Here is a 12,500-nt window from a genome sequence, read left to right as displayed (position 1 = left end):
TTGTGTTAAATAAAGATCTATCTTTGCTCGGTGATTATGTGTATGAAAGTCTGTGTGTGTGTGTGTGTGTGTGTGTGTGTGTGTGTGTGTGTGTGTGTGTGTGTGTGTGTGTGTGTGTGTGTGTGTGTGTGTGTGTGTGTGTGTGTGTGTGTGTGTCTGCGTGCGTGCGTGCGTGCGTGCGTGCGTGCGTGCGTGCGTGCGTGCGTGCGTGCGTGCGTGCGTGCGTGCGTGCGTGCGTGTGTGTGTTTGCTTAGGTGAACGTTGGTGCCCCTGCAGAATTCTAAATAGATTGATTAAGACACAAGAATATGGGAAGGAAAGAGATCATAGGGCACCCAGAGGTTAAGAATAACTTGGCCCGGCTCCGAGAGAACTAGGGTTGACTGGAGCTCACTTTTGTAATTGTATTCCCAGTTGCTCCAGTGGAAGTATTTCTCCAACAGAACCCAGATTGATGTATGAATACAAAGCAGTGTGCTGTTGTGTGTTGCTGAAAATTTTTTATGCCAAACAAATGCACATGAACAGATGGTCATGCACATATCCATACATAGGTTAAGAAACTTCTCGTGATGTTGTCACGCATAAATAATCACACACAGACAGGAACGCCTTCAGCCAACCACTGAATTATTAATATCGATCTGGATCCTTTCAGTGAATAATGAAACATTGCTTTCTTTTGATGTGAGCCAAGCAGATGTGGCAGGTTAAGATGGCCGCCACGCCCGCCCCTTCTCTCGCTCTCTCTCGCTCTCTCTCGCTCTCTCTCTCTCTCTCTCTCTCTCTCTCTCGTCCTCACAGCTGCCTTCCCCTTCCTTGTCCTTGAAGCTGATTGCCCAGCATCATGTTTTCAATTAGGCAGCACAGTGTTTCATTGGACTGTCTCAGCTTGTTAGAAGCCAGCACGAGACCAATGACAGACATTGGTTGTTGTTGTTGTTGTACCCCCAGACACAAACACACACACACACACACACACACAAACACACACACACACACACACACACACACACACACACACACACACACACACACACACACACACACACACCCACTGAGACATCCATTACTCATATTGAGAGATGCTGACATCCTGAAGGTTGACACTTTAGCATCTTCCCCACTGCCGGTTTTATAGGGCAACCGGGAGAGGGCCAACCACAGCACTCTGACATTTCTCCGCCACATTTACATTTTCCGTACATTTACATTTTCCACTCGCCTCCCACTAGATCCGACCCTGTTGCAGTGGCTGCAGAGAGCAGACTCATCTCTGACATTACACACAGACAGTAACTGTCCTCAGCGCTCCGCTCAGGAATAGCATTGCCCTTGTAAACGCGAGTCAGCAAGGCGCCTGAAAACGCAAACATAATCACCCAGGGAGCTGTTATGCATATAAATGTACATTTGCTTTGGTTTATATGTGTATATACTGTATATAGGCTATATATATATATATATATATATATATATATATATATATATCGCATATAGGGAGCAGTAACGCATATAAACCAAAGTGAATGGCCTTTTGCTTTGGTTGATATGCGTTACAGCCCCCTGGTTAGCTACACTGCAGAAAGACCAAGACTAACAGTTTGACCTGCTTTCCCTGGCATGGAGCGCCAGCGGCTTCTGAGGGGGGGGGAAGAGAAAATAATCAGACGTGTCCCATTTTTCATAGTAAAGCGTCTTTATCTAAACAGACCGTGGTGGCGCCTGAATGAACCCAACCCGGTGGATTAGTTAGCTACAACAAAACAATTGAGCATTTGTGTCGAATTGTGGCTAGGTTAATGTTATTGGAGATCGTTGAGACTGGACCACTGAAGCGGTTGCAGTTCTGCATATATCATTAATCAAATGGGAACATCATTTCAGCCCCCTAACATTCAAATGAGGTGTACAGACGCCTGATTGCCTAAATGCGAATTGATCGATGCACCAGCTGCTCCCTGGGATTGCTCTATTGGAAACCTGCCAGATGTCATTGCATTGACCTGTGTCAGTTGAAGTGGGGGGTCAAGAAGACGTTCCGTGTTTAGTAAGTAGAAGTGTTGTTCCATGTCTGTTTCCCCTGTATGATGGGTTTGTATCCAGGATCAATATACTGTAGTATATTGTTGCTCCAAACAGGAAATGTGATTCAAACTAAAGTGATATTAGCCATATGAATAATGGGTCCTGGCAATGTCTTTGGACATTGAGCCCTTGTTGTGTGTAAAGGATTGTGCTCTGGGTCTACTGGCCTAGCACACTGTTCTCGAATCCTCAGTGTACCATCCAAGCCCAAAATACATGTATTCATTCATCGACTTTGCAATGTTTAATCGTGCAGTTGTTTGTTGTAGAAATAATTGTTAAGATGACAGAATTTGTTGTAACTAGCACAAAATGTAATGGCCAACATCGCATTACACTTTCTCTGGTTTCAAGGTGGAATTTTCTATTGGCCGGTTCTGAAAGGATTTTCTCTTTTGTTTCCTGAAATAGCTGGCAGTTGGATTCCTGAACGTTGGGGACTGTAGTTTTGTGTGTTAATCATGTCAAGCCATACGGTGCTAATCCTCCCCCCTCTCAAGCAGCTACTGTAGATGTTACTTGCTCTACATTCCTCCATTTGGAATAACACTTACACACGTGCATGCACCAATGTACCCACAACATACTCACAAAAAAACGAAACAGTTCCACACATGCATTAAACACAAAGAAAAAATACACACAAACACAAACAACATATTCACACATTTTTACGGCGACACAATCACAGAAACAGACACACAAAAGCAAGCCCTTTTGAGCTCCATGTCCAGACAAAATGGTATATCGTTATACCTAGCTATACCTAATCGTATGCTGCATTATACAACAAGCCGCCACCACAACACCAGACCGCTAGTTCCGCATGGATCACTGCTTCTTTGTGCATTATGGTTGTTGGTCTGTTTATGTCGGGGAGATAAACAAGTACAGGAATGCTGCTGGCAGGGCCCAGGCCAGGCGGGATACCTAGAGGGACAGATGGAACGACCAGGAGCGCCGGGACCCGTCCAGGAAACACAGGCTGTTGGGTTAACTATAGACGGAAACAGAGCTGTGCGGAATATAGAAGGGTGTATTACCTCATTTAAGTAATGTCAGGGAGAATAATGCACGGCAGTTTTAGGCACATGTTTCGTAAACTGCAGTGGTGTGAATTGGGTATCAACCATCTAGGTTTTCTTATTAACACGACCCAAAGATTCAGCTACAGAGGGAAATCTGAGCGCTCAGTGGATGAGCGGACTGGAATGCATTCGGGATAAGGTTTTTCCATCACTGGAATTTTTCTACCACTCGGAGAGATAGAGCTAGAGAGAATGAAAGAGAACGGCAGATAGCGAGAGAGGAGAGAGTGAGCGAGAGAGAGTAAGAGAGAGAGTGCATGAGGAAGAGAGAGAGAGAGAGAGAGAGAGAGAGAGAGAGAGAGAGAGAGAGAGAGAGAGAGAGAGAGAGAGAGAGAGAGAGAGAGAGAGAGGCCGGGACAGAGAAAGAGAGCGAGCGAGTGAGAGAGACATCGAACTACGGAGATTGGGGAACGAGGGAGCAGCCAGCGGAGGAGAGAGAGAGAGAGAGTGAGCCGAGTGTTGAGAGGGTAAACAGTGGAGTGTAAATCCTCTTTCCTGTAAGTTTTAATCTCCTCAGTGGGCGGGGCCTGTAGACCGGGCCTTCCGGCGGCCATTAATAACGCTGAGTGACAAGAAGCGCTGCCCTTGGTGGGGGCTGGGCATGGGTCACATGACTGCCTCTATGATGTACCACACGCCACGCAGCAGTGCTGTGTGCTGCTGAATCTCTCTCTCTTTCGCTCTCTCTCTCTCGCTGTCTCTCTCTCTCTTTCTCTTTATCTCGTCTTATCTTTTGCTCTGTCTATAGAAATGGGTTTATATAAATAGATATTATCTTAATATATTCTCTTTTTCTTTTCTTTTTTCTGTTCCTCCTTATCTCTATATTTGTATTCTCTTTCTCTCTTTCTTTTATTATTTCCCTTTCGGGGCCTTTCTTCTCTTTCTTCTTATCTCTTTTCTATATATATATAAATAGATATGTAGGCTCAACAAATTATTGAAACAGTGATAGAGAGAGAAAGACATGGGTGAGAGAGAGGGAGGGAGAGAGAGAAAGGAAGAGAGAGAGTGTGTGTTGACAATAAGAGAAGGGAAAGAGAGACAGGGACAGAGAAAGAGAGTGTGTGTTGACAATAAGAGAAGGGCGAGAGAGACCGGGAGGGAAAGAAAGAGAGAGAGAGAGAGAGAGAGAGAGAGAGAGAGAGAGTGATGACAATAAGAGAAGGGAGAGAGAGCGAGGGCCCGCATGGCATCCAATAATAAAGTGAAAGGAAATGAGATTTGGTAGAAAGAAAGTGTCGCCTCTCAAGTTAGCAGGAAGCCGATGGCACTGAGGGGGGGAGAAAGGGGGGGGGAGAGATGAGCCAGTGACTGATCGATAACAGGGGAGAAAATTACACCGCAGAGATGAATACGGGCTGAGGGGGAAGGGGGTGGCGGGCGGAGGAAGACGCAGCAGAACAGCAGCTGATAAGAAGGCAGGCAGGCCGGAGAAGAGACAGAGTTTAGTTCTGAGGATGCGTTACACTATAATAATATACTGTTTTATAGAAGTTAGCTCTGTGTCCCTGCTTGCATGAGCATGGGTTGTGATCATTATTAGTGTTATTGTATTGTTATTATTCACCATCACCTTTCACTGTCTAGTTAACTAGAAAATGTGACCAGAGTGTACCGTGTTCAGCAAGAGTACGCTTCCATTATGTGGACCCCATTTTGCTGTTAACAATATTGTGTTTTATGGTAGGTTTGATATTCCACGTAGAATGAATCATCGCGTACTCTGCGCGTCGACTCATTCTACGTTGCCGAGCACTGCAGCGTCAGGGAAAACAGCCAACATGCCAAATGCAGACCTCAATAATGCAAAGCTCTGTTCGTTGATGAGGCATAAAAGAAAAGAGAGGCCAAATGAACGCAATGATAGAGCGAGTGATGGATGAAGAGAAGGGCTTTTAAGAGGCCATATTTCCACCAAACCTCTTTTCCCCCTGCATGTATGCTTAATTATTCAACACTGACGAGGAAGGGGGAGACGGGGGGGGAGGGGTGGGAGAGGGGGAGGGTGAGCTTGGGAAGAGGGGTCTTTTGAGAGAAACTGTCCTGCAAAAGCCCAAAATAATAAGAAACACATGCAGCATTTTTGATAGAGTAGGCGTACATTTACTGGCAACAAAAAAATTGTCCGTCCTTTGTCTCGTGTGTGACTATCGGATATTTCCCAGCATGCTTCAGCCCTGTTATAAAACTGTCGCGACTCACTAAATATAAATCTGTTTCTCTGCTGGTGGTTGTGGTGGAGAGGGGGGGGGGGGGGGGGGGGGGCCATGTCATTTCTTTTTCAACGTCAAATCCTAGAGGATTTGACAAGATCAGAAGTTTCTTTGATTTGATGGAAACAAATTCATATTTAACTGCAGTGGAGCAGTAGTATTTGCATTGGGGAAAAACACAACGTAACACAAAGAGAGAAAATGTAGCATGGAGGAGGGAGATGGGGGAAAAAGACAGAAGACAAACCAATAATGTTGGTTGGAGAGCAGTCATCTCGTCTGAGCGAGTTGGAATTGTCAGGTGACTGAGATAAGCCCTCAGCCTTCTTCCCATCATCCTCGTTTTTTCCCATCATGCCTCAGCTGAGCCGCTTCCAGTACCGTCCGCTTCACCACGGACAAAAAAAAAACATCCATTTTTCATGGGATATATTTCAGGCTCCTCCAGTGTGCACTCCTATCAAACACTGAGTGTCTGGCAACCCTTCCAGAGAGCAGAAACACATCATTGTCTCTATCCTGTTTGACTTCTTTCAAAGATACCCAAACCCTGCTGAAACAACTTACTTCAGCTGAAAAGTGATGTAGCAGGTTAAAATAGGAATAGTACGGATTATTTTGTGGGCGTTTTAGTTTTGGATGTAAAGGACTCAAGTTGCGCTCTATAGGTTGAACACATGTTTTTTCATGAGTTATCTTATACCGGCTTTTTGGCTTACCGGGTTGTGTCAACTAGCCAGGGAACCAGATCTGGGAGCTCCTATTGGATTTTATCTGGTAGATGCGCGTAGCCCCCTCCCATTCAGACAGATTTCCAGCAGACCTGGCCCTGGTCAGGCCAATCACACCCATTGATCTGAGACTGTGCAGAGGAGTGCGCTATGGGAGCGCTGGTGAGGCATGTTAATCAACAACCATGTGTCACACATTTCGTTGCTCTTGATTGGTTGTAGGTCTATTATCAAGTGAGTCCAGAGGCATTTTGGTCTGCGCTTGGGAAAATCGCCCCCTTGGAAATGGAAAATGCACTGAGAAGATTGATCTGGAGGTGTCAGGCTAAACGTCCATCAAATGGGCCCCAACCCTGATTGTAGAGGGTGGACAAAATCAAACCAGCAATATCCCCCACCCCGGTGAGAAGACATTTTAAACAAGCAACACAGCTTAAACAAGGGGTTTGGTTTTTCTTCAACATTGTCTAATTTATTTGCTCAAATCTATGAAAGAAAGGTTACTGCTATGACTGTTCACAATCCACGCATTATCCTTTTGTTTTATTCTTTATGTTTTTTATTTATTTTTTTATTCTTAATAGATTTCTACCTCCTTATCTTAAGTCATGGTACCTAACCTACAGTTGTGACATGATGCGATGACAGAAAAAGGAGGATGTTGTTATGTGCAAGGATACAAGGTAGGCAACAGTGGGACTGGATCAAATAACCTGAAGGTCTTTTCAGCTTAAAACAGGGCGGGACTAAACTTTAACTTGACTGTTCATACTACAGGCAGGTTCAATGCAGGCATAGAGGCACTTACAAGGGTAGTCTCCTGTGTATGGGTTGATCCGTTCAGTCTGCACAGTGGTTGGAACTGTTTCCTCTCAGCAAGAAGGCCACGGGTTCAAACCCAGCTGGGACTATTCTGGTAGGAGTCTGTTTGTTCTCCTGTGTTCTCGAGGTGTTCCTCAGGGTGCTCCAGTTTCCTCCCACACCTTAAGTCATCTGTAGCCATCGGTTAAGGTGAATTGGTGAACTGCCAGTGTATTCAGGGATACTTCTGGAGTTGGTCTCTGGTAGTGCTGAAGGATTAACCAAATTCAATCAGACATCACGTTGTAATAGAACGTGATTCGCAAATCGCAAGGGTTGCGATTTTTTTTTTTTTTTAAAGAAATTAAAAAAAATAAAAAGCTCATACTATAGAATTAATTATTGCTTGTTTGGAGAATACAGAGCATAAGTAACTTTAGAAAGAAAAATCTCAATCGCAATACTGAAGAAATTAGATTATTTCCCCAAATCGTTCAGCCCTCGTCCCCGGCTAGTGCACTGTGGCGGTACCATAGGTCCTAGTGATGGGTTGGATGCAGAGGACCCATTCAGTTGAACTCTGTGTGAATGGTTGATTCTTTTTCTGGGTCCCTGACCTGTACGTTCTTCTCTCTTCCAGGTCCCGCCCCCTGAGGTCCACATTCCAGAGCCAAGATGGCCGATGAAGCTGACATGCGCAATGAGCTGGCTGACCTGCAGACACGGGCAGACCAAGTCGCTGATGATGTAAGGAGAACACACACGCACATACAACTTCAGAGACGCACCCACATGCACACATTCACACACGTTATAGGCCAAGTAGCGGATGATATAAGACAAACACACACGCACGCACAATGTTGCACAATCACAGACGCACACACATACACACATTCACACACGTTATAGACTGAGTAGCTGATGATCTAAGAAGAACACACACACACGCGCACAATGACGCACACTCACTGACACACACACATACACACATTCACACACGTTATAGACCGAGTAGCTGATGATATAAGAAGAACACACACGCACTCACAATGACACACTCACTGACACAAATACACACACACCTGGACACACACCTATACACACATTATAGACCAACTAGCCAATGATTTACACAAGCAAGACGCACACAAACCCTGACGCACACAAACGCACGCATTCACACACTCTGACGTACGCTTACTCCCTGACACAGTACACACACAAATACACACACATTATAGACCAAGCAGCTGCGGATGTAAGAACACACATGCACGAACACTGACCCACACACGCACACAGACACGCACACACACTCTCACACATTACGACACACAAATACACCCTTTATTTTACATAAATATATACTACATATATGGACCCGGCTGAAAATGACATAGCAGCATGTCCCATATTTTGAATAATGCAGTGTATTGAGTGACAGACATGGTGAAAAGGCCTTTCTTGCTAAAATTCTTGCTAAAATCAAGTCTGAATAATCAATGTCAGGTACTATGTAACGCGATTTTATTCATAAAGATTTCTTTACAGTTAGTCGATTATATTTTCTCCTGTGAAGGTGTATACATCCCTGCAGAAACACTCTTAAACAGATATCACCCTTGAAAAAGGAACAAACGACAGAGGCCCCTTCGTATTTTACATTTGGCCCTCACCCTTTCATCAGCTCCTCAGGAAGCCTCCGCTTCACCCTAATGAGTTGGAGAGGAGCTCAGGAAGGAGCAGGTCATTTTTCTGGAGGGAATAATAGACCAGCCCTGATGGCTCCCATTAAACATTCATGAGGAGATAATGCAAAGCCGAGAGTCTTCTCGGATACCGGCAGAGACAAGATGGGAGCCACGGGAAAGATAGACAGAGATGGAAAAGAGTGAGATAGAAAGAGTGAGACGGATCGGGCGAGAAGAACGACAGAGTCAATCAGGGTCACACACCAACCGAGCCGCGGAGCACAGCGTCCTGCAGCCTTGCGTGGCAGAAAGAACAACAATGTGGATTTCAGGACTGCTTGTGTTTAACGTAATGGCCGGCGCTGAAAGCTGGTACCGGTGGGAGGTCTCCCGCTGAGAATAAGAACGGTCTGGAGTTTATTGAACATTGTATGTCGCCAGAAGGCACGTCCAGTGTGTGATGGGGATAGAGACAGGATTTCCGATGTATAGAGAGGATGGCCGAATGGATGAGAATGGTTGCGTGGATGGATGGATGGACACTGTCGGTGTACGTGTAAAGGGGAAATGCATGAAGATCAGATGCTAAAGTCGGGGGTTTGATCTGACATTGGAGGAAAGGACTGAAAATGAGAGCAAAGGACAGAGTGGAGGGGGACACAATGCCGTAGGAGCTATGATGCATAAGAGGGTGATGAAGAAGAGGAAGAACAGACAAGGAGGGCAAAAAGGTAGGATTGCATCGAGAATAGGAGAACAAGTAAGCAGCAAGATGGGAAGCGAGGAGCAAGGCATGTCAAAGTTAGTCCCCTGTATCTCCACACATACAGGCCGATGAACTAATATGAGACATCAACTGTATGTGCTAACAGCTTAAATGGCCCCATAACCAGTAACTCACGTCTATTACCAGCGACCGTTTTTACTGCGTCAATGGCTCGCTGCTGAAAATAACATCTTAGCTGTTCATATCTCAACACTGACGAGTGAAACTCTGAGTGAAAGCTGTCCTTCACTCAGAGTAAAGACCCTTTTGTCCCCCTCTCTCTCTCTCTCTCTCTCTCTCTCTCTCTCTCTCTCTAGTCCCTGGAGAGCACTCGGCGTATGCTGGCCCTGGTTGAGGAGGTGAGTTCATTGATCCCCCCCCCCCCCCCCCCCCCCAACACACACACACGCACGCACACACACGCATACACACACACACACACACACACACACACACACGCACACACACACACACACACACACACACACACACACACACACACACAAACACACACACTTATGACTGGACACTGTTACGTCGACAATGATAACAGCACTTTTGCCTTCTGCTTTGTCTTGGTTGACTTTCAAAGCCCTGACTGACCTGACATCTGGTCTTTATCAAAGTCAAAAGTGAAGATGGGGCATGAATGGCAGATGTCAAGTGTTTTTCTGCCTCACCTTTCCTGTCACTCACCTGTCAACACCCCCACCTTCTCCCTGGTGACCTTGAACTGACTGCCTGCCATTAAGACAAGCTAGGGGATACACAAAATCTGCAGTAATTGTGATCACGCTTGCTACTACTACCAACTTCTATGACATGACACAGCTTTATATTAAGGCACAAGAAAGTGTGGACCTACCATGTGACCTCAGCTTTCACACGTAAAGCATGCACCTCTTGTTAGGAAGATGGAATGGATTTCCGTGCGATTTCATCTCAGTTTTTATATCAGCATCTAAGGCAACCTGAGTACACATCAATACATCCCAAAATGTTTTTCCTGTCTCAAGGTGCCGGCTGGTTGACAGCCTGTATCTATCTATGTCCACTGCTAGCTCTGGTTGTACAGCACAGGATAGTTGTGTGGTTATTCAGGAGGTCCTTCGAACTGAAGCCTCCCGGATTCAATTTCCCTGTTCAGACTCCTTCCTGTTGCAGCATCCACAAGCTGTATCCTTTATCTGCTAATGCAGAAGCTGAATATGAAACCGTGGAACATGTTGATCTCCTCTGGAACCATCTCAGAATCAACATCACAGGAATTCATAGAAGGTTTTCGGTTGGAATTCAACCCCATGGCATCATAAGTACACATGGCTATGGGATATGATACTGTTAATACCTTCTTGGAATATGTAGTGACTCTAGCTGGGCCAACAATCTGAACAGGAATAATGGTAATGAGGGAATCATACTTCCTCATTACATCATATTTTTATGTAATGAGGATTGTTTGATTTAAAAATAAAAAAATGCTTCAAATAAGAAATTGAGGTTTTGTGCCGTCCGCCTGCCCTGATCCAGCCTGTTCTAGTCTGACGATGCACAGTGTGAAGAGAGAGAGACCTTGGATGGCTGTGTGACATTGTCCAGTCCCACCATTGCAAAAACCAACTTTGAAATGTGACCCAGTTATGTGAAGGCCAGTTTTGCATCATTTACAGCAGGTGCCCGCTATGCCTCAGCACAGATTAATCTTTCCCCCAACACGGTGATCTAGGACAACAGTTCCACATGAGAAACCTCGGTTTCCATCACCTACAAGTATGAGCAGACGCCAGCTGAACACCAAGCCTTCACAGTATCCCAGACATTGGGAGCATGGTGGCAATTCTATTTGACACATTTCACCAGGATGGACAGTATGGCCATCACTAGAAGAAGAAAGAAATACACAACACCAGAGCCTAAGAAAAATACTTTAAACCTCCCTTCTTCCTTTGTAAATGGCATCCATCATGATAACGGACACGTTGATCCGAAGAAAGAAACAGAAAGATCGGACACAGACTATATTGACGCTCCATAAAGCTAATTTATGACCTTTCTCGGGGTAAATAGTACACCTTGAATGTCAAGCGTTGCAATCCTGTCACACTGGGTCGGTTCAGATGATCAGAGAGATGGTCTTTGAGGTGGATATCTACTGCTAGAGCCGGTCCTTTGTGATCCCTGTCTGAGTCCGGATTGGCTGTGTGAGTATAATACCACATCAAAGAGACAGCAGATGCAAAAAAACGATGTTGGATGCAATGTGGCAAGACGTAACAACGAAAATCCCAAAAGTTGCGTAGCGTATACTCTCTGTATATAACCAAAGGGCCAGGACTCGAGCCCCAGGGGGTCTGCCTCCAGACGTGTAATATGTTTGAAAGTGCTGACAAATAACGATGTTTGGCTGCATCAGGCTCCTCTCTGTCTGGCTGACAATGCGTTTATGTTACTGAACATAAGGGTGTCTCTAGGGGGACTATAGGCTGGGTATGGAACAGAAAAGAGCACCAGTGTGGAACAATGGTCCAACTGTGAATGGTCAAGCATTGAGTTTTGCTGTTTGTCTACAAAGGGTAGTGGACAGGTGTGTTTTGTGTCAACTGTTTTTCTGGATAGGGATTTAGTCGAATTTGGCACTTAACTTTATTTTTAACTGGTAATGAAGGGCAAAGCTACCCCTGGGACACAAGGAGGTCAATGTTAGATGTTAATTTGATGCAAATATCAGCAGAATGCCACAGTGTTTCAAGTGGTCAACCGTGGTGGACCGTTATATATTTTGGCACAGTGGGCTTGTTTTAATTGGTGTCTGAGGGGTTACTTAAAAGGAAACAGATGAATGTAGAAAAGCTTATTTTGATGCTCAAAACCCAAACCAACATCCCCTGCAACCATGATAACCCTCCCTGCTGGAAACCTACGACAGACCCAAACATTAATTTCCTCACAAACAAAGGAAATAACCCCATAAAGCTTGCAGTGTGATATGAAAACCGAATGCCACAGCGATGAACTCGGAGCATACAGACACACTATCTTTACCCCCGCGTCCTCTGCTCTGAGTGGGCTCTCATCTAACCTAGCCCTAACGTAATGAGTGAGGAACAGTTAACACA

The 12,500-nt window shown here is 45.2% G+C and overlaps 1 protein-coding gene across 2 annotated transcripts in view; it reads left to right on the top strand.

Moving 5' to 3' along the window:
- The window catches only part of snap25b (synaptosome associated protein 25b), a 36,837-nt gene that overhangs the window by 7,169 nt on the left and 17,168 nt on the right, over positions 1-12,500 (top strand). For both annotated transcript variants that reach the window (XM_060071776.1, XM_060071777.1), the window contains exons 2-3: positions 7,565-7,671; positions 9,702-9,743. In XM_060071776.1, the coding sequence (XP_059927759.1) occupies positions 7,600-7,671; positions 9,702-9,743 (114 nt within the window). In that variant the 5' untranslated portion in view covers positions 7,565-7,599. The remainder of the gene's footprint in view (positions 1-7,564; positions 7,672-9,701; positions 9,744-12,500) is intronic.

This window comes from Gadus macrocephalus, chromosome 14 (genome assembly GCF_031168955.1).
Source record: "Gadus macrocephalus chromosome 14, ASM3116895v1".
In the NCBI taxonomy this organism is placed as follows: domain Eukaryota; kingdom Metazoa; phylum Chordata; class Actinopteri; order Gadiformes; family Gadidae; genus Gadus; species Gadus macrocephalus.
The sequence above is the reverse complement of the archived record's forward strand: the minus strand, read 5'-3'. Positions and strand labels throughout refer to the sequence as shown.